Here is a 22,401-nt window from a genome sequence, read left to right as displayed (position 1 = left end):
CGACAACATTTTTTTGATGACCATAGACTTTAATGGGAGTCGGCAACATTTCGCCAGCGGCGAATTTTTGGCAAAGCGAAACGGGTCAAATTCGCCCATCCCTACTTGTTCTATTTTAGACTTTACATGCCCTTTAATAGGAATCGAATGTGTTACACTTATTTGGCATTTCAGGAAATACACATTTATATTTTTCTTTAATTAGGTTTTGCGGGATGCTCGTAAAATGAAATGTGAGGGGAAGATAAGATGGGAAGGGCCCGTGAACTACGGTGAGAATGCAGGTTCTTCTTTATAAGGAGTCTAAGGGGCAGATTCACTAAGCTCGAGTGAAGGATTCGAATGAAAAATACTTCGAATTTCGAAGTATTTTTTTGGTACTTCGACCATCGAATTGGTTAAATTCGTTCGAATTCGAACGAAAACGAACGAATCGAACGAAAAATCGTTCGACTATTCGATAGTCGAAGTACTTGCCCTTTAAAAAAAACTTCGACCCCCTACTTCGGCAGGTAAAACCTACCGAAGTCAATGTTAGCCTATGGGGAAGGTCCCCATAGGTTTGCTAACCTTTTTTTGATCGAAGGATTTTCCTTCGATCGTTGGATTCAAATCCTTCGAATCGTTCGAATCGATCGAAGGATTAGCGCTAAATCCTTCGACTTCAATATTCGAAGTCGAAGGATTTCAATTCGAGGGTCGAATTTCGAAGTATTTTTAACTTCGAAATTCTACCCTTAATGAATCTGCCCCTAAGAGTAATCAATAGTGATGGACGATTCTGTCCCGTTTCACGGAAAATTTGCAAAACGCGTGGGCGATCCAACGGGATTTTTTTACCCGCCCGATCGAGATCTGGATGAATTTCGGCTAGATATCGATCGGGGAAGCCCGTTGGATGGCCCCCCACACACACATGGGCCTGTAAACTGCCGACTCGTGCTGTCGGCAGCTTTTATCAGCCTGTGTACAGGGGCCTTTGAAGATAACTCAATAGTAAAAATCCATGTCCCACTGCAACCATATTGAGTAGGAGAAACAATAGCTTATCTGAAAGCAGTTCCATAGTGCACCACTGGCTCTTTCTGAAATCACATGACCAGGCAAAATGACCCGAAATGCACCTACACACCAATATTACAACTAAAAAAATATACTTCTGGAACAAAATTGTATATGGTCGACTGAATTAGTCGCAGTGTAAACAGCGTAATTTAGAAACTACACCATAAAAATCATGACAGTATCCCTTTAAAGGGGTGGTTTACCTTTAAGGCAACTTTTACTATGTTATAGAATGGCCAATTCTAAGCAACTTTTCAGTTGGGTTTTAATTATTTATTTGTTTATAGTTTTATAGTTATTTGCCTTTTTCTTCTGACTCTTTGCAGCTTTCAAATGTGAGTCGCTGAATCCCTTCTAAAAAGCAAATGCTCTGTAAGGCTACAAATGTATTGTTATTGTTACTTTTTATTCCTCATCTTTCTATTCAGGCCTCTCCTATTCATATTCCAGTCTTTTATTCAAATCAGTGCATGGTTGCTAGGGGAATTGGGACACTAGCTACCAGATTGCTTAAAATGCAAATTAAAGAGCTGCTGAATAAAAAGCTAAATAACATAAATACCTTAAAAAAAAACATTAAAACCAATTGCAAATTGTCTAATATCACTCTCTACATCTTACTAAAAGTTATCTGAAAGGTGAACCACCCCTTTAAACAATACTCCACAGCCCCTGCCCTCTATTCCCAGCAGGGCCTCATCCAGAGACTAGGGCTACAGACAGACAGAGACCAGGGCTACAGATACAGAGACTAGGGCTACAGATAGACAGAGACTAGGGCTACAGATACAGAGACTAGGGCTACAGACAGACAGAGACTAGGGCTACAGATACAGAGACTAGGGCTACAGATACAGAGACTAGGGCTACAGACAGACAGAGACTAGGGCTACAGATACAGAGACTAGGGCTACAGATACAGAGACTAGGGCTACAGATAGACAGAGACTAGGGCTACAGATACAGAGACTAGGGCTACAGACAGACAGAGACTTGGGTTACAGATACAGAGTCTAGGGCCACAGAGAGACAGAGACTAGGGCTATAGATACAGAGACTAGGGCTACAGACATACAGAGACTTGGGTTACAGATACAGAGTCTAGGGCCACAGAGAGACAGAGACTAGGGCTACAGATACAGAGACTAGGGCTACAGAGAGACAGAGACTAGGGCTACAGAGACTAGGGCTACAGACAGAGACTAGGGCTACAGATACAGAGATTAGGGCTACAGAGACAGAGACTAGGGCTACAGATACAGAGACTAGGGCTACAGACAGACAGAGACTTGGGTTACAGATACAGAGTCTAGGGCCACAGAGAGACAGAGACTAGGGCTATAGATACAGAGACTAGGGCTACAGACAGACAGAGACTAGGGCTACAGATACAGAGACTAGGGCTGCAGATACAGAGACTAGGGCTACAGATACAGAGACTAGGGCTACAGAGACAGAGACTAGGGCTACAGAGGCAGAGACTAGGGCTACAGAGAGACAGAGACTAGGGCTACAGAGACAGAGACTAGGGCTACAGATACAGAGACTAGGGCTACAGAGACTAGGGCTACAGAGACAGAGACTAGGGCTACAGAGAGAGACAGAGACTAGGGCTACAGAGACAGAGACTAGGGCTACAGAGACAGAGACTAGGGCTACAGAGACAGAGACTAGGGCTACAGAGAGACAGAGACTAGGGCTACAGATACAGAGACTAGGGCTACAGAGAGACAGAGACTAGGGCTACAGATACAGAGACTAGGGCTACAGACAGACAGAGACTAGGGCTACAGATACAGAGACTAGGGCTACAGATACAGAGACTAGGGCTACAGATACAGAGACTAGGGCTACAGAGAGACAGAGACTAGGGCTACAGATACAGAGACTAGGGCTACAGACAGACAGAGACTAGGGCTACAGACAGACAGAGACTAGGGCTACAGACAGAGACTAGGGCTACAGATACAGAGACTAGGGCTACAGACAGACAGAGAATAGGGTCACAGAATGTCCCAGGCCGGTCTGAGTAACAGAAATTCCAATCAATTCCCACGGCTGCAGTTCCTGTGAGCGCCGGGAGATGTCAGTGTGCGCAATGGTTCAGCCAGTAATGAGGAAAATGGCAGAGAGTTGTCCGGGTCCGTTCGGAGCAGTAAGAAGAAGTTCGTGTCGCCTCTCCTGCTGACAGACACTGGCAGCTGTTACTTCTTGGGCTTTGTCACCTCAGCGCTTCTCGGGTTTCTCCAGTGTCGCTCCGCCCCGCGGCAGAACTCGGTAGAACTCGGCAGAACTCGGCAAGACTCGGCAGCAGCAGGGAGATTAGTTGTACCGGGACTGCCTGGAGGAGAAAGTGCTGCCCTCACGCACCGGCGATGGGAGGAAGAGTCTGGGCATGGCTGTAGCTGCAGGAGGAGCGCACAGGAGCGGGGGGCTGGAAGTGCTGCTCCGGGGGCGCTGGCACAAAGTTCTGGGCAACTTGTACGAGGGAACCCTGGTCCTGAGCGACGAGGAGCACCCGGAGGATTCCCCGAGCTCTAACACCTTCACCAATGGCACCAACAGCAGCAACTGCTCCCCGGGGGTCAGGACCGCCTTCACTGAACTGCCCGACTCTGTGCCCGAGGCCATTGGCAACAAGAAGAGGCCAGTGAAGGTGCTGAAGCAGGAGCTGGGGGGGCTGGGCATCAGTATCAAAGGGGGCAAGGAAAACAAGATGCCCATTCTCATCAGCAAGATCTTCAAGGGACTAGCGGCCGACCTGACTCAGTCCTTGTATGTGGGAGATGCCATACTAGCTGTCAATGGGCTGGATCTGAGGGATGTCACTCATGATGAGGCGGTGCAGGTGCTAAAGAAAACTGGCAGAGAGGTGATACTGGAGGGTAAGTGTAGCCATAGGGGCATGTGCCATCTCTACTGGGGCATGTGCCACTTATAACCTGGGCAGCCAGTGCCACTGACTCAACCAAAGATATTTCCATTCAGGACTGCAACCTGGTGACCACAGAGTATGTGTTCTACTAACTATTCACAACACTATCTGTACAGGTCTATACCTGTCTATAGTATAGGGATAATAGTAAGCACTGCGTATCTTGACAGCGCTATATAAATAAATGATGATGATAATAGTCTCTGGGAAGGGAGAGTGGCTGTGGGATAGCAGGTATAGTAGGGAGAGATGGTGCCTATAGTAACAGTGGGGATAATAGTCTCTGGGAAGGGAGTGTGACTGTGGGATAGCAGGTATAGTAGGGAGAGATGGTGCCTATAGTAACAGTGGATAATAGTCTCTGGGAAGGGAGTGTGACTGTGGGATAGCAGGTATAGTAGGGAGAGATGGTGTCTATAGTAACAGTGGATAATAGTCTCTGGGATGGGAGTGTGACTGTGGGATAACAGGTATAGTAGGGAGAGATGGTGTCTATAGTAACAGTGGATAATAGTCTCTGGGAAGGGAGTGTGACTGTGGGATAGCAGGTATAGTAGGGAGAGATAGTGCCTATAGTAACAGTGGATAATAGTCTCTGGGAAGGGAGTGTGACTGTGGGATAGCAGGTATAGTAGGGAGAGATGGTGCCTATAGTAACAGTGGGATAATAGTCTCTGGGAAGGGAGTGTGACTGTGGGATAGCAGGTATAGTAGGGAGAGATGGTGCCTATAGTAACAGTGGGATAATAGTCTCTGGGAAGGGAGTGTGACTGTGGGATAGCAGGTATAGTAGGGAGAGATGGTGCCTATAGTAACAGTGGGATAATAGTCTCTGGGAAGGGAGTGTGACTGTGGGATAGCAGGTATAGTAGGGAGAGATGGTGCCTATAGTAACAGTGGATAATAGTCTCTGGGAAGGGAATGTGACTGTGGGATAGCAGGTATAGTAGGGAGAGATGGTGCCTATAGTAACAGTGGGATAATAGTCTCTGGGAAGGGAGTGTGACTGTAGGATAGCAGGTATAGTAGGGAGAGATGGTGTCTATAGTAACAGTGGGATAATAGTCTCTGGGAAGGGAGTGTGACTGTGGGATAGCAGGTATAGTAGGGAGAGATGGTGCCTATAGTAACAGTGGATAATAGTCTCTGGGAAGGGAATGTGACTGTGGGATAGCAGGTATAGTAGGAGAGATGGTGCCTATCTTAACAGTGGATAATAGTCTCTGGGAAGGGAGTGTGACTGTGGGATAGCAGGTATAGTAGGGAGAGATGGTGTCTATAGTAACAGTGGGATAATAGTCTCTGGGAAGGGAGTGTGACTGTGGGATAGCAGGTATAGTAGGGAGAGATGGTGTCTATAGTAACAGTGGGATAATAGTCTCTGGGAAGGGACTTGATACTAGGGCACCACCAATAACCCTGCAACGACAGTGAACAGTAGGTTTGCATTCCCCTGCCTCTGTAATGGCTCATTATTTACTCATATACTATATGTATGGACAAGCAGTTCCGGAAAAGGAATCCCAAGCATTAATGAAATAAACAGACTTCATTAGCAGCCGTGCAGGCAGTGAATTTCCTGATACTCAGGTTCCATTATACCCCCCCCCCCACTAACTTGTAGGTGTCAAATGTTTTTGTAGCTTTCACTTCTTGGGTGCTGGGGAGGAAATTAGAGAATATTGTGTAATTTACCTTCTATTGCAAGTAGGGCCTCCATCATAAATCACGGGGCTCCGTACAACAACTTTTTCTGGGCCCTGCCCAACACCACACCCCCCCAAAACACAGTAAAACATGTAACCTAAAGTAAAAGTAAACTAATACATGAATGCTAAACCCAATTGATGGCCAAGCCCCCCTTACAAGTTAATACTATTGGTGATCAGGGCCCCATAAAAAAATGTAAACTTAGGTGGTGCTCTGTCTGGGAACTGTGTTGCTTAGGGGTTCCAAATACAGCCAGAACAAGAAGCCAATCAGATGGCACATGCAAAATGTGAGGAATATTTTTGGTTTATTGAGTTTGGGGGATCTACTCCCTTTCTCGATGTTCATCAGTGGAACTTAGCTTCTTCTTTCTTGACCTCGGTGATGGCAAATTATTCGTTTTTTTTCTACAGCATTCGTTTTTGGGTCTTTCTGCAACTTTGGGTCTTTCCACAGCTTCCTTCGCCACTTTGGGTCTTTGCATGATCTTAAGGGGGGCTTTTTCAGAGAGTGCAGCACAGCTGGGCCCCTTTCACCTTAGATTTTGCCTGGAAAACTGTCCTCGCTGTGCCCCCCTGATGCAATTCAGGGAGGTGTGAACAAACAGTGTTTAGGGCCAAGCCTTTCCCATTATTATATTAGTATTGCCCTCTGTATTCTCAGAGCCCCAATCCCCCTATCTGTGTATCCCCTCTCCTTGTATCCCTGTACCCCCTCTCCTTGTATCTCTGTATCCCCTCTCATTGAATCCCTGTATCCCCTCTCCCTGTAGCCCCTCTCCTTGTATCTCTGTATCCCCTCTTCTTGTATCCCTGTATCCCCTCTCCTTGCATCTCTGTATCCCCTCTACTTGTATCCCTGTATCCCCTCTCCTTGTATCCCCTCTACTTGTATCCCTGTATCCCCTCTCCTTGTATCCCCTCTACTTGTATCCCTGTACCCCCTCTCCTTGTATCCCTGTATCCCCTCTCCTTGCATCTCTGTATCCCCTCTCCTTGTATCCCTGTATCCCCTCTCCTTGTATCCCCTCTCCTTGTATCCCTGTATCCCCTCTCCTTGTATCTCTGCATCCCCTCTACTTGTATCCCTGTATCCCCTCTCCTTGTATCCCTCCCTGTACCCCCTCTCCTTGCATCTCTGTATCCCCTCTCCTTGTATCCCTGTATCCCCTCTTCTTGTATCCCCTCTACTTGTATCCCTGTATCCCCTCTCCTTGTATCTCTGTGTCCCCTTTCCTTGTATCTCTGTATCCCCTCACCTTGTATCCCCTTTCCTTGTATCTCTGTATCCCCTCTTCTTGTATCCCTTTTTCCCTCTCCTTGTATCCCCTCTCCTTTTATCTCTGTATCCCCTCTCCTCATATCTCTGTATCCCATCTCCTTGTATCCCCCCTCCTTGTATTACTGTATCTCCTCTCATTGTATCTCTGTATCCCCTCTCCTTGTATCTCTGTATCCCTCTCCTTGTATCCCCTCTCCTTTTATCTCTGTATCCCCTCTCCTCGTATCTCTGTATCCCATCTCCTTGTATCCCCTCACCTTGTATTACTGTATCTCCTCTCATTGTATCTCTGTATCCCCTCTTCTTGTATCCCTGTATCCCCTCTCCTTGCATCTCTGTATCCCCTCTACTTGTATCCCTGTATCCCCTCTCCTTGTATCCCCTCTACTTGTATCCCTGTATCCCCTCTCCTTGTATCCCCTCTACTTGTATCCCTGTACCCCCTCTCCTTGTATCCCTGTATCCCCTCTCCTTGCATCTCTGTATCCCCTCTCCTTGTATCCCTGTATCCCCTCTCCTTGTATCCCCTCTCCTTGTATCCCTGTATCCCCTCTCCTTGTATCTCTGCATCCCCTCTACTTGTATCCCTGTATCCCCTCTCCTTGTATCCCTCCCTGTACCCCCTCTCCTTGCATCTCTGTATCCCCTCTCCTTGTATCCCTGTATCCCCTCTTCTTGTATCCCCTCTACTTGTATCCCTGTATCCCCTCTCCTTGTATCTCTGTGTCCCCTTTCCTTGTATCTCTGTATCCCCTCACCTTGTATCCCCTTTCCTTGTATCTCTGTATCCCCTCTTCTTGTATCCCTTTTTCCCTCTCCTTGTATCCCCTCTCCTTTTATCTCTGTATCCCCTCTCCTCATATCTCTGTATCCCATCTCCTTGTATCCCCCCTCCTTGTATTACTGTATCTCCTCTCATTGTATCTCTGTATCCCCTCTCCTTGTATCTCTGTATCCCTCTCCTTGTATCCCCTCTCCTTTTATCTCTGTATCCCCTCTCCTCGTATCTCTGTATCCCATCTCCTTGTATCCCCTCACCTTGTATTACTGTATCTCCTCTCATTGTATCTCTGTATCCCCTCTCCTTTTATCCTTGTATCCCCTCTCCTTGTATCCCCTCTCCTTTTATCTCTGTATCCCCTCTCCTTGTATCCCCTCTCCTTTTCCTTGTATCCCCTCTCCTTGTATCCCCTCTCCTTTTATCTCTGTATCCCCTCTCCTTGTATCCCCTCTCCTTGTATCCCCTCTCCTTTTATCTCTGTATCCCCTCTCCTTGTATCCCCTCTCCTTTTATCTCTGTATCCCCTCTCCTTGTATCCCCTCTCCTTTTATCTCTGTATCCCCTCTCCTTGTATCCCCTCTCCTTGTATCCCCTCTCCTTTTATCTCTGTATCCCCTCTCCTTGTATCCCCTCTCCTCATATTCCCTTTCCAGTTCTATGGTTGGGAGGTTACTGTAGGGTAGCACGTTCCTCTGTTTCCCAGCATGTTTGTGCAGTGTGCGTCTGCAGGGTTCAAACAGGGACTGAGAATCTCATGCTACTTTTATCTATGTTATGATAATTTGTTATTGATACATTTATGGTAGATAGGGGATTCAATGTATACATCATAATGATTTTAGCTCTAAGAAAGAATTGGTGGATAAGTATACTACTAAAAGTAACTGACAGCGTCCAGGCTATTGGATGAAAGGAGTGTCCATCATGGGAAGGTTGCTGGGCTGCAGCATACACAATGGTGTAGTGTTGTATTTGTTCGTTGCTAGGGAGACAGGCTAAGGGCATAGCTTGCATCGCTCTGCTGGACGTATGGTCCACGGAAATGACGCAGGCGAATGTGACGTCACATACCCGGAAGTGAACTAATTTATTTATTAGAATAAAAAAAAATTGCATAAATTCAAAATTCGACCTTTGATAAAGTATGATGTAGAAGGCCATAGTCTGAGACAATTTGCAATTGGTTTTAATTTCCTAATTCAAAAACTATAAAAAAAGAAATAATGAAACCGATTGAAAAATTGCTTCGAATTAGCCATTTTATAACATACTAAAAGTTAAATTAAAGGTGAACCATCCCTTTAAAATGGCACACGTGTTGTAATATCTTATCAAGGTGTATGCCATCTTATCTGCACACAGCATCTTATCAGGGTACATCATCTTATCATTGTACAGCATCTTATCTGCACACAGCATCTAATCATGGTACGCCATCTAATCTTGGAATGTTTATTGGAAACTGAATGCAAGTTGAAATGTTTGGCATACAAGGGTTGTAATAATAAAGGCCAAGAAAGGCCAAATGGTCTGTCAAAAATTATACTTGCTGCCCCTCGTGAATATAGCTCTGCCCTACACTACACAGGCAGCTCTGTATTCATTTGGAAAATGCAGGAGAAGCCAAAGGCACAGTACAGGGTGAAAAGTGTGGAAACCGGCTTCTAAGCACCCAATGACCTCTCTTGGGCACATTTATCAAGGTGCCACATGTTCCCTTGAAAAACAACATTGAGTAATGGAGTCATATTCTGTCTAAATCAGTGCTGTAATTGGGGTGGGATGCAGAGGGATGCCATCCCTTCACTTTTTTTATTTCTGTGAAATAGTATCCCCTCAGTGGGGATGCAAGAGTTTTGAATTCCGGAATTTTTTTTTGCTCCTCTCAACTTTTGCATGCAAATAAAATGAAAATGAGGTAAAATATAATATAGTTAAATATATATAGGATAAAAGGAGAGAAAAGATTGCTGGGAGAGAAGTAGAGAAGAGTTAGAATAGTGTTAAACAGATAAAGGGGGTGGAGGCATCAGGGAGGGTTATAGAGAAAAGGAGAGAAGAAGAAAACAGGGGAAAATGGAGGTATTAAACAGATGCAGATTAAGGAATAATGAGAGAATGATATATATGAAATAATCTTGGGTCATATAGAATATGATGGGGTTGTGCTATGTTATGACACACAATACACAGACAAGGAGCTGTGATTGCAGAAGATGAATTGTCAGCCAAGAAGGCAAATTCAAAATTTCGATTTTGGGGTCCCTCCAGGTCACATACAGTACTTACTTAAATCTATGCATACTGGGCATCATACTGTGCATTAGAAGGAAATACTACAATGGAAATAGCAAAATGGCTTTGCTTTAAAGTAGGTGAAACCAGAAAGTATTGGTGTGTGATAGTGATGTGCGGGCCGACCTCGCACCCCCTTTCCAGGTCATGGGCTGGTGCCGGTTGAGCTCTTCTGACCTTCCAAATGCGGGCTTCCAACTTCCAGGTTGAACTTTTATAGACGCGCGCCTCTCGCCCGTCCTTTTTTGCGGGTCTATAAAAGGAACCCGGAAGTCGAGGGCGGGTGGCGGCAGGGTCGGACTGTGGGGCCCGGGGCCCACCGGGACTCCAGTCCAGGGCCCCCCATCCCCCTGCTGTGACGCGCCGTTCCCCCAGTCTCTTGAAAACTACACTCAAATGCTCTTTGGATCCCAACTGGATTTTCATAGCAAGTGGGTCAGAGTCCATAACGCTGAGCATTTTAATTACACTTCATGATTTAGCTTTAGTTTCCCTTTAAAGAAAGGCAGGTGACAAAGGGGCTTCTTTTAGCACACAGTGTGACGCTCACCACCCAGAGCATCCCTCCACTTTTTTCACTCCAATTCAAGCACTACTCCCGCCCCTAATTTGCGTATTCAAATTAGGATTCGGGCGGGCAGAAGTATTCGGCCAAATCCGAATCCTGCTGAAAAAGGCCGAATTCCATACTGAATCCTGAATTTGGTGCGTCCCAACTTTTAAAGGACATTACATTTTTAAAAAGTCAGTTTTATATTAGTATTAGTATCATTTTAAGGTGGGAAGTAACATTTTGGGGGCCTAAAAAATAATTTGCTGCTGGCCCAGTAATATCTAGCCAAGCCACTGCTGCTGAGCATGTTACATAATTCAAACGCCGTACAAAAATAAAGGCCAACTCAAATGATAAAAAAAATTGCACTTTAATAAGCAGGAAAATTTCCTGGTGATTTTTATGGCAAATTTTCTTACTGACTCGTCGCTGAACCCTAATCCATTCCACGTTTCTGTATCCGCCAGCCATTATTCATTATCTGCATGTGATTCCACTGGAGCACAGTCCCTTGTTTGCGGCAGAACCAGATTAATGTGTATGTGCAATGTGCATGACATGACTATTGCTTTCCCTTTAACCCAGCATTCCTGTAGGACTATACCATTTTCCCAGGGCCTCCCCGACAGTCAGCGCCCGTGGAACGATCACTATTTTAGTTCCTGGGAAAGGGAAAATGCCTTTCTCATTCCTATATAAAAATCTAAAGATAGAAGGGTACAATTAAACTGGACGGAGGTGTATAATTGTGGCTTGTTGTGCAACTCTGAACAACTGTGCCGACTGGACTTTTATGTTTAATCAGCGCCACATTCTGAACGTTTGATACTTTCAACCGTAGTCTCCCCAAGCTGCGTTATGTGTTTATTTGTATAGGATGCTATTTAAATGGCTCAGCCACTGCTTTATACTGAAACACATTATACTGCCAGGATATAATTATTAAACTTTTTTTATAATGGTAATTTTTAGTATGTTATAGAATAGCTAATTCTAAGCATTATTTTTTAGTTATAAAAATCGCGTGACTTTTTGTCACAAAACAAGGAAGTAAAAATAGTTTTCCCTTTCCCACCCTTAATTTGCATATGCAAATAAGGATTCGGTTCGGTATTCGGCCAAATCTTTTGCGAAGTATTCGGTGGTTTGGCCGAATCCAAAATAGTGGATTCAGTGCATGCCTATTTTTATTACTCATCTTTCTATTCAGTCCCTCTCCTATTTATATTCTAGTTGCTTCTTCAAATCGGCATATGGTTTCTAGGGGAAGTTGGACCCTAGCAACCAGATTGCAAATTGGAGAGAATAAAAAACCAAATAGCTCAAAATCCGCAAACAATAAAAAAATGAAAACCAATTGTAAAATGTCTCCGAATATCGCTCTCTACATTGTATAAAAAGTTAACTCAAAGGTGAACAACCCCTTTAATAATACTGTGTTATTTTGTGACACATAGAGGTTCAGTTACAGTCCTGTTATTGCGCGGGCTACTGGCCTATAGCTGTCTTTCTGTGTGGCGTACATGTGCTACATTACTGCTCAAGGTTGTGCTATTGCCTACAGTGGAATGTGATGTTGTATTGGCTGGTGGTATTTGAAATGGGGCATTGAACACACAAGATGTTCGCTCACACTAACATTTTTGTACTGTTGGCATTTAGAGGACCCACTGGTAATACCAGCGCTCTGTATATGTCATATATCACCCCTATTAATAACATTGTAATTGAGTACCATTCTTCCAGGCATGATCAGAAAATGCTATAATTTAGGTGGCCTCTGGGGGCCTCATCATACAGGGCACATTCCTGGCATACATAAAAAACACACATGGAAACCCATAACCTTTCCCAGCAGGCGCGGTAGAAGAGCAAGGAGAATATTTATTGGCACCATAAAGCAATTGTGTTTTGCACTGGGGTCATTGTGTTTATGTGTGACTATATAAAGTGTATTTGGCATTATATACAGTGTATTCTGCATTAAATAAAGTGTATGTGGCATTATATAAAATGTATGCGGCATTATATAAAGTGTATGCGGCATTATATACAGTGTATGCTGCATTAAATAAAGTGTATGCTGCATTATATAAAATGTATGCGGCATTATATAAAGTGTATGCGGCATTATATACAGTGTATTCGGCATTATATACAGTGTATTCTGCATTATATATACAGTACAGTATATACAGAGGAAAATGTAAAATCAGGGAAATGTATTATGCCTAATATATAGGTGGGACCACAAAACATTATTGTGATACAGGGCTGCCATCAGTATTCATGTGGCCCTATACTACAATACCTATGTGAAGTTAGCAGGGACTCCAGGTATTAGCCGACTGGCCCTCTGAGAGGTGGGCCCTGCCAATAAGCAATATGAGGCCCAACACACACCTGACCCATCCCAACTGAACCCCCATTATATCCTGATGTAGACAGAGCCATGGTAATTTATTCTGTGATCCGTCTTGTTTTTTTAGTCATATTAGAATGACTCCATTTTTTTCTGTGCAGCTTGGAATTTAGATTGCAAGCCCGTTGTTCCAGTTTTCATTGCTAGGCTCTCTATCCATAGTATCTGGTTGCTTGGACACATAGGATAGGAATCATTTATTAATGCCCCTGCTGCTCATTCATTTCCTGCCCTGTCCTTAAAGGGATACTGTCATGGGGAAAAAATGTTTTTTCAAAACGCATCAGTTAATAGTGCTGCTCCAGCAGAATTCTGCACTGAAATCAGTTTCTCAAAAGAGCAAACAGATTTTTTTAAATTTAATTTTGAAATCTGACATGGGGCTAGATATATTGTCAGTTTCCCAGCTGCCCCCAGTCATGTGACTTGTGCTCTGACTTCAGTCACTCTTTACTGCTGTACTGCAAGTTGGAGTGATATCACCCCCTCCCTTCCCCCCCCCCCAGCAGCCAAACAAAAGAACAATGGGAAGGTAACCAGATAGCAGCTCCCTAACACAAGATAACAGCTGCCTGGTAGATCTAAGAACAACACTCAATAGTACAATCCAGGTCCCACTGAGACATATTCAGTTACATTGAGTAGGAGAAACAACAGTCTGCCAGAAAGCAGTTCCATCCTAAAGTGCTGGCTCTTTCTGAAATCACATGACCAGGCAAAATGACCTGAGATGCACCTAAACACCAATATTACAACTAAAAAATACACTTGTTGGTTCAGGAATGAAATTTTGTATTGTAGAGTGAATTATTTGCAGTGTAAACAGTGTAATTTAGAAATAAAATCAAATTTGACTTAAAGGAGAACTAAAGCCTAACCAAAGAAGTAGCTATAAATGTTGTACATTATGTTTTGTGCTTCTGTACCAGCCCAAGGCAACCACAGCCCTTTCGCAGTAAAGATCTGTGTCTCCAAAGATGCCCCAGTAGCTCCCCATCTTCTTTTCTGCTGATTCACTGCACATGCTCTGTGCTGCTGTCACTTACTGAGCTTAGGGACCCACTCACAATATACAGTACACATAGAATAGAAATGTCACAATATAAGGCTGATTAGTAATTAATACAGATAATTACTACATGGCAGCACAGAAACCAGTGCAATTAGCATCAGAATTTAATAATCAGCAAACCTGTAGCATCAGCTTATATTACAGCCAGGGAAGCTCATTTTCTGCTGGATAATTAGTGACGAGCCCTAAGCTTAGCTTCTCAACAGCCAATCAGAGCCCACTGAGCATGTGAGTGTCACAGACACTTTCCAAGATGGTGACCCCCTGTGACAAGTTTGAAGTCCTGGATCATTGCTGCTATTGACAAGCTGAAACTTTAGCCTCGTGCAATAAGTTCACTATATAAAATATGACATATCCAGTCATATTCATTTTTCGGATTTAGTTCTCTTTTAATATAATCAGGAATTTGTATCAGTCACTGCAACAGTTAAGGATAATGTCCTCATAATCACATTTGTAACATAATGTAAGAGAAGGGGGTTTGCACCAATTCCTTTAATCTGATTTAAAGCGGTGCATCCGTATTCCTCGGAAGTGCAGACAGATTGTGCAAGAGAGAGTTTCCTGGGCACGCTCCCACCTGCACAATTTGGCACAGAACGCTGAGTGACCTTGCATTGTGAAACTATGATTATTAATATATAACGTGCCCTTTTATATTGCATGAGTTCTTACACTTCAAAAAGTGTAGCAGGCCGGTTCTCCTCCAACCAACCAACTTCCGCCACATTGTTTCAGGAGTTGGAAACAGCAGTGCAGAGAATGCAAAGAGCCTGAGAGTTTCTGCTTTTAATAGCAATTACATAACTTTAAAACCATTGAACATGTTTAATGAATATTGGAAAGTTGTTTAAAATGACAGTTTATTTCATTATGCCCTCTAACCAGGACGTGTCTTTGTTTTCAGTAATTGGTGAGATTCATGACCCTTTAAAGTGATCCTGTCATCGGAAAACATGTTTTTTTTTCAAAACGCATCAGTTAATAGTGCTACTCCAGCAGAATTCTGCACTGAAATCCATTTCTCAAAAGAGCAAACAGATTTTTTTATATTAAATTTTGAAATCTGACATGGGGCTAGACATTTTGTCAATTTCCCTGCTGCCCCAAGTCATGTGACTTGTGCCTGCACTTTAGGAGAGAAATGCTTTCTGGCAGGCTGCTGTTTTTCCTTCTCAATGTAACTGAATGTGTCTCAGTGGGACATGGATTTTTACTATTGAGTGCTGTTCTTAGATCTACCAGGCAGCTGTTATCTTGTGTTAGGGAGCTGCTATCTGGTTACCTTCCCATTGTTCTTTTGTTTGACTGCTGGAGGGAAAGGGAGGGGGTGATATCACTCCAACTTGCAGTACAGCAGTGAAGAGTGATTGAATTTTATCAGAGCACAAGTCACATGACTTGGGGCAGCTGGGAAATTGACAATATGTCTAGCCCCATGTCAGATTTCAAAATCGAATATAAAAAAATCTGTTTGCTCTTTTGAGAAACCGATTTCAGTGCAGAATTCTGCTGGAGCAGCACTATTAACTGATTCATTTTGAAAAAAAATTTTTTCACATGACAGTATCCCTTTAAGTTGTTATATAAGCTAACAAAAATAAATGCTAGTCGTTTATTAAGCTGTCATGTAGTCTCCGGCTGGTGCTCTACCTGGGCCTTCTTGGACGAGTATTAGTATATTTGGGGCAGCAGCAGAAAATGCCTGCTAAATAACGCAGTCGCCCGCTGAGATCAGAGAATTTAGCCGCATGCAGCAAAACAGTTCTGCGGGGAAAGAGCCAGAAAGTTTGGAAGCGGCTAACATGGCAGCTCTTGGGCAAGCGAAGGGCAAAGTGAGAAACTGGAGACACAAGTGGAGTGGTGCCAGCAGTTCCTAGTAAACTGCATAGGCCAAAAAGGCTTATTTTAGTACAGGTATGGGATCACTTATCAGGAAACCTGTTATCCAGAAAGCTCCGAATTACGGAATGGCCGTCTCCCATAGACTCCATTTTTATCCAAATAATCCAAATTTTTAAAAATTTATTTTTCTGTGTAATAATAAAAGAGTAGCTTGTACTTGATCCCAACTAAGATATCATTAATGGATTTATTGGAAGCAAAACCAGCCTATTGGGTTTATTTAATGTTTACATGATTTTCTAGTAGACTTAAGGTATGAAGATACAAATTACGTAAAAAATCAGATATCTGGAAAAGCCCAGGTCTCGAGCATTCTGGATAACAGGTCCCATACCTGTACTTTACTTGGAGCAGGGTGATGGGAGTTGTATTTCTATAATAGAGTGGCTGAAGTTGCCCTTTGCTGGGATGCCCAGATACTCTTTTCGACAGGTATATATTAAGGTGGCACTGGACCTTTACTGCTCCCCTGAACACATGGAATGACATCACACGCACTGTGCTTGTGACATCACTTTCACATTTATGTTACTTCCGGGATCACGAAAATGGGCCCTGTACCCCTCAAGCCCCCAGCTCTGCCGCCAGATTTAGATTGGTGGTTCCTCTTTTATGTTAACTTTCAATATGTTATAGAAACAACTTTTCAATTGGCCTTCATTTATTCTTTCTTATAGTTTTTGAATTATTTTCCTTTTTCCGACTGACCCATCTAAAAAACAAATGCTCTGTAAGGCTACAACTTTATTTTTATTGTTACTTTGCATTACTCATCTTTCTATTCAGGCCTCTCCTATTCATATTCCAGTCTCTTATTCAAATCGATGCACGGTTGCTAGGGTAATTTAGATCCTAGCAACCAGATTGCTGACTTTGCAAACTGGAGAGCTAATGGTGTCTCTAGCTCCCACCTCTGCTCCTTTCAGTCTGTCTTATAGAATGGCTAATTCTAAACATCTTTTCGATTGATCTTCGTGTCTTATTTATTCGAGTTTTTGAATGATTTGCCTTTTTCTTCTGACTCCAGTTTTTACATGTGGGGTCAGTGACCCCCTCAAAAACAAATGCTCTGTAAGGCTACAAATGTAATGTTATTGCTACTTTTTATTACTCATCTTTCTATTCAGGCCTCTCCTATTCATATTTCCGTCTCTTTTTCAAATGAATCCATGGTTGCTAGGGTAATTTGGATCCTAGCAACCAAATGGCTGAAACTGCAAACTGGAGAGCTGCTGAATAAAAAACTAAATAACTCAAAGACCCACAAATAATAGGAAATTAAAACCAATTGCAAATTGTCTTAGAAAATCACTTACTACAATATACTAAAGGTTAAAGGAGAACTAAAGACTAAAAATAATTATGGCTAAAACGCCATATTTTACATAATAAACTTTTTGTGCGAGGCTAAAGTTTGAGCTTGTCAATAGCAGCAATGATCCAGGACTTCAAACTTGTCACGGGGGGTCACCATCTTGGAAAGTGTCTGTGACACTCACATGCTCAGTGGGCTCTGATTGGCTGTTGAGAAGCTAAGCTTAGGGCTCGTCACTAATTATCCAGCAGAAAATGAGCTTCCCCTGTAATATAAGCTGATGCTACAGGTTTGCTGATTATTAAATTCTGATGCTAATTGCACTGGTTTCTGTGCTGCCATGTAGTAATTATCTGTATTAATTACTATTCAGCCTTATATTGTGACATTTCTATTCTATGTGTACTGTATATTGTGAGTGGGTCCCTAAGCTCAGTAAGTGACAGCAGCACAGAGCATGTGCAGTGAATCAGCAGAAAAGAAGATGGGGAGCTACTGGGGCATCTTTGGAGACACAGATCTTTACTGCTAAAGGGCTGTGGTTGCCTTGGGCTGGTACAGAAGCACAAAACATCATGTACAACATTTCTAGCTACTTCTTTAGTTAGGCTTTAGTTCTCCTTTAAGTCAAATTTGATTTTATTTCTAAATTACACGTGCATGAAATGTCACACACTTGCATATTATTCATGTATTGCTTTGAAGTTCTTAGTAATCAGCTTGTGCTCTGAAGGATCTAGGAAACTTTTCATCTATGAGGTTGAGATTGGTTCAGCTCAGCAGTCACCTACAAATAGGCAGAGACACGAAAACACATCAGAAAAGGCAAGCAACGCTTTCATTTTTTTTTTAAATGTGAAATATTCTACTAAATAGAAGACATTAAGGGGCTACAGGGATGGGGCATGTGCGTTTTTAATCCAAAACTGTCGGTCACAAACAATTTTTGTCATTTTCACAAGAACATTAAACACCTCGAGGCTTATTTGTTATGGGGATATGAGAGAGGAATTGTGTAACTGGGCTTTATTAAAGGGTATTTTTATTCAATTTACTACACAAGATTTTATCATGACAAGAGCAAGAGGTGTGGTCAGGCAGTAACGTAACTATCCATCTCCAGGCCCGGGTGCAGATTCACATGTGTGCGAACCTCTGGTGGGCCTCAAGATGGTGTGGGCCCACGTGCAATCACTTCCTGGTAGTTCCGTCACTGTGGTAACGGCATAACAGGCCATGGTCCGGGTGATATATATTGTGAACACTTCCTAGAGTGTGTGCCTGAGCCCCAGCTTTGTTGAAGGGGAGGCAGAATCCAGGCTGGAACAAGGCGGAGGCAGAAGAGGCATAGTGCAGTAATGGTGGGTGCCAGGCACGTACCTTTTCATTTGTCTATTCCTGGTTCGGACCCTTGTACCCCCACCGCTGCTTGTCTCCGTTGCACCTCTTTGTGCACTCCTCCTTCTACCACCACACGGCGTCACAGAGCGTGACGAGGAGGGGGCGAGGTGGCCGGCTGGGTTGCCTAGGGTACCCAGCTAGGTTTGCCACCTTTCTGTATGAAGGAATGTAAAGGTTTTCCTATGCCCCAGGGAATGTGTTAGACTTTTTTCCCAGAGGGGAGTGGGAGTAGTTCCCAGAGGTTATAAAAGGGATATTCCCATGTGTTCGGCCTCTCTTTCTGGTGCACCCACTCGCTGGGGAGGTGATGTGTGCCTGGGAGGGCCTGAGGTGGAGGTAGGCCTCAGTATAGGAGCAAGCAAGTGTCAGGTCAGAAACTGTAATATGTCACAATAGGAGTGACAGATAGGTTCAGGAAAGTTAGTGAGCAGCTAAAGCTCCAATGAGGAGTTTAGTGAAGGGTTAGCACCTGTGGTGACAAGGCCGCCAGGTTAGGGACTCAAGTGGTCAGGCTCAGGGATAGAGAGATCCTTGGAGTGTAAGACCGGCTGTCAGAATCACCTTCAATGGGGATTGTGCACCAAAGGCAGCCAAGGTGATTCAATTCAGAAAGCTGACTAACAAAGGATCAGACAGTACAACTGTGTAAATGACCTGCTGCCACTACTTGTTCGTGGAGTTACCATCTGAGCATGCGCCTTGAATATGTGATTGACCATTGAGAAGTGCACCACCAGTTCAATAAATTGTTCTGCTGTTTTAAAGAACCACTGGCGCCCAAAGTAATTTAATCAAGAGCTGTGTAGCAACCCTACGCCCGGCCTTCTTGACCCAGCTCTGGCCAGAATACCATTTTATTATTTATATCTATTGTCTTTTGTTTATATTTGTGTTAAACAAGAAATTGAAACTGCTTTCTAGTAGCACTTCCTAGTTCTGCAAAGTCACTGGCCCTTAAAATTCAATTTCACATCTTTAGTTAACAATGAAGCAGGAGTGTGAAATCCTAACATTTCTGTGTAATGCTTTCCGGTACGCTGATAATTTGGGAATCTCTCTATGGGGGAACATACGGCTCCTTTGTCCTGTTTTTAACTTTTATAAAATAGATTTTGAGGTTTTAATAAGGTTTGAGCCTGTCTCACAGCGAGGGGCCCTGGTGCAAATCTTTCATCTTTTGTGAGTTGGATCTTACCCGTGCCCCTCACTTGCTGTAGAGGGTGTGCGTTTTTACCTTATCAAAATGGGTCATTATTTTGGGGCAGGATTGCAGCTCCTCAGATTGACGGCTCTGTGTGTTATAAGCCAAGAAGATTCTGTGATTTCACGGGACTTTTATCTGTTGAGAGAGAGAGAGAGATAAAAAGTGGCGAATGTTTTATTTGCGAGGCTTTATCTGCATGTCAGTTGTCAGCACATAGTGTTACCTGTGCTACTTGCAGATTCTGTTGCAAAGAAGAATGTAGCGGTGAATGCTGAGGGCACAATAAACTCCTGTGTCTTGGCTTCGTCTGCTAAAAGGCTGTTGTATTTGAAGTCTAAGGGTAGTGGCACACCTGGCGATTCGGGGAGATTTAGTCGATTGGCGACTAATCGCCTCTTCTCTGGGGCGACTAATCTCCCAGAACGGCTTCCCCGTCTTCCGCCGGCTATAATGAAAAACCGCCTGCGGCATGGCACACGCGTAGCTTCTTATTCTGAAGTCGCCCGAAGTTTCTTCGTGAGGCAACTTCGGAAAACGAAGTGCCGCGTGTGCCATGCCGCAGGCAATTTCGCATTCTACTAGGAGATTAGTCGCCCCAAAGAAAAGGCGATTAGTCGCCAAGCGACTAAATCTCCCCGAATCGCCAGGTGTGCCCTTACCCTAAAGGTGGCCATGAACAGGGAGATCTCTCCCCAATATGCTCACATTGAGGTGGGTGATATCGGGCTGATCCGATCATGGGTCCTAGGGCCCAATGATCGAATCAGAATGGAAGCCATACGGTCGGACGGATTGTGGGACCTCATCAATGGACAGATGTGGCCACAACCAACGAGACTTTTTACCCTGCCCGATCGGCATCTGCCCAACTTCGGACAGATATCAATCAGGGACGCCCGTCGTATGGCTCCACACAGGGGCCAATAAACTGCCAACTCGGTCTGTCGGCAGCTTTTATCAGCCCGTGTATCAGGGTCTTAAAGCAGCCTTATGCACCCGGCAGGCTTATCAGCTTTAATATACATAATGGCAAAATATTTATAGTGTCTGGAGTGGAGAGATATTGCCCTTTAAACCTATACTAATGTTTTATTTTCCAATTTTATGTATCTAATTGAAATACAGTATTAAAGGGCAGTGTTGGACTGGGACACCAGGGGCCCACCAAAAAACCTTTGACTAGGGGCCCACTAATTAATCTTAGACCAGGGGCCCACTCTTAGTACTATTATTCTTCCTCTCCTTACTCAACCTCTATTCTCCTAGTTTCTTTCTTTTACATACTATAATCTATTATTCCATCTATTTAGCCTCTTTGTTCTTATAGAAATGGGGAATGGCTATGACATAGGACAAATGTTTAGCAGCATGAGGGCCCACTGATACCTGGGCCCACCGGGAGTTTTCCTGGTATCCTGGTGGGCCAGTCCGACACTGTTAAAGGGCCAGTAACATCTGGGGAAACAAAATTGCATAAGATATAAGGCAACATTTATCTTTGGTTTATATTGCCTTTACAATGGTCAGGAGAAACATGGTGCCCCAGAATAGTTGGTAGATAACTCACCAAATGGTAAATGTGGTCCAAGTGCTGCAGCCCCAGACCCCCAGTTTTAGGGAGCAGTACAATGAGGGATAAGTAAAAGCAGGGCCGACCGGCACTCAAACGGATCCCCAGGGCCAGAGAAAATTATTTAAAACATATTTTTATTTATACAAAGTTAAACTATGTATATCATCTCCATCCGCCCTACGCGTTTCGCACCCACTCGGGCTCGTGGGTGGGTGCGAAATGCGTAGGGCGGATGGAGATGATATACATATTTTAACTTTGTATAAATAAAAATATTTTTTAACCAATTTGCTCTGGTCCTGTGGATCTGTTTGAGTGCCGGTCGGCCCTGCTTCTACTTATCCTTCTTTATATTCCCTTTAACTCAGTAAGGCTGCTCTTTTTCTCATTGGCCACTATGAGAGTGGAACCTTTTTTCTCATGTTTATTTCCTCAGGATCATTCTGCATCACGGCTTTGATGTGTCAGTGAAATCAATCAGCAGCAGGGTTTTATATATTTTTTTCCTATTTTGTGCATATTTTTCTGCCTGCTGGTGAGGGACTTTGCACCAAATAAAACTGAACATGTTAAAGCAAATATTTCAATCTTTGTGCATTTTTTGAATTGAATTGACACGTCACCCTTTTGCTAAATATACCCTGAATATACCCTGAATATACCCTGAAGTCGTGTTTTTGGCAGCATGACCGGGCAGACTGGGGCTAGAACATTTCCCGAGTATTGGATTGAATAGACATATACAGTACACACATTGGGCCGTAGTTATTATAAGGGGAAGATAAAACTTGACATCTAAGTTTGTCAGAGGGAAAATTCATGCCTCTCTATTCAGTTGTATATAAAAAAAACTGTTGTACTTAAAGGGATACTGTCATGGGAAAAA

General features: G+C 43.6%; 1 protein-coding gene across 1 annotated transcript in view; it reads left to right on the top strand.

The window, feature by feature from the left end:
- Positions 1 to 3,219: 3,219 nt before the first annotated feature.
- sntb1.S (syntrophin, beta 1 (dystrophin-associated protein A1, 59kDa, basic component 1) S homeolog) overlaps positions 3,220 to 22,401 on the top strand; it is a 74,938-nt gene continuing 55,756 nt past the window's right edge. The window contains exon 1 of the mRNA XM_018223926.2: positions 3,220 to 3,950. Coding sequence (XP_018079415.1) covers positions 3,461 to 3,950 — 490 coding nt within the window. The 5' untranslated portion in view covers positions 3,220 to 3,460. The remainder of the gene's footprint in view (positions 3,951 to 22,401) is intronic.

The sequence above is a fragment of the Xenopus laevis genome, chromosome 6S (genome assembly GCF_017654675.1).
Source record: "Xenopus laevis strain J_2021 chromosome 6S, Xenopus_laevis_v10.1, whole genome shotgun sequence".
Classification (NCBI taxonomy): Eukaryota; Metazoa; Chordata; class Amphibia; order Anura; family Pipidae; genus Xenopus; species Xenopus laevis.
Note: the sequence above shows the minus strand (reverse complement) of the source record. Positions and strands in the feature narration are given on the sequence as shown.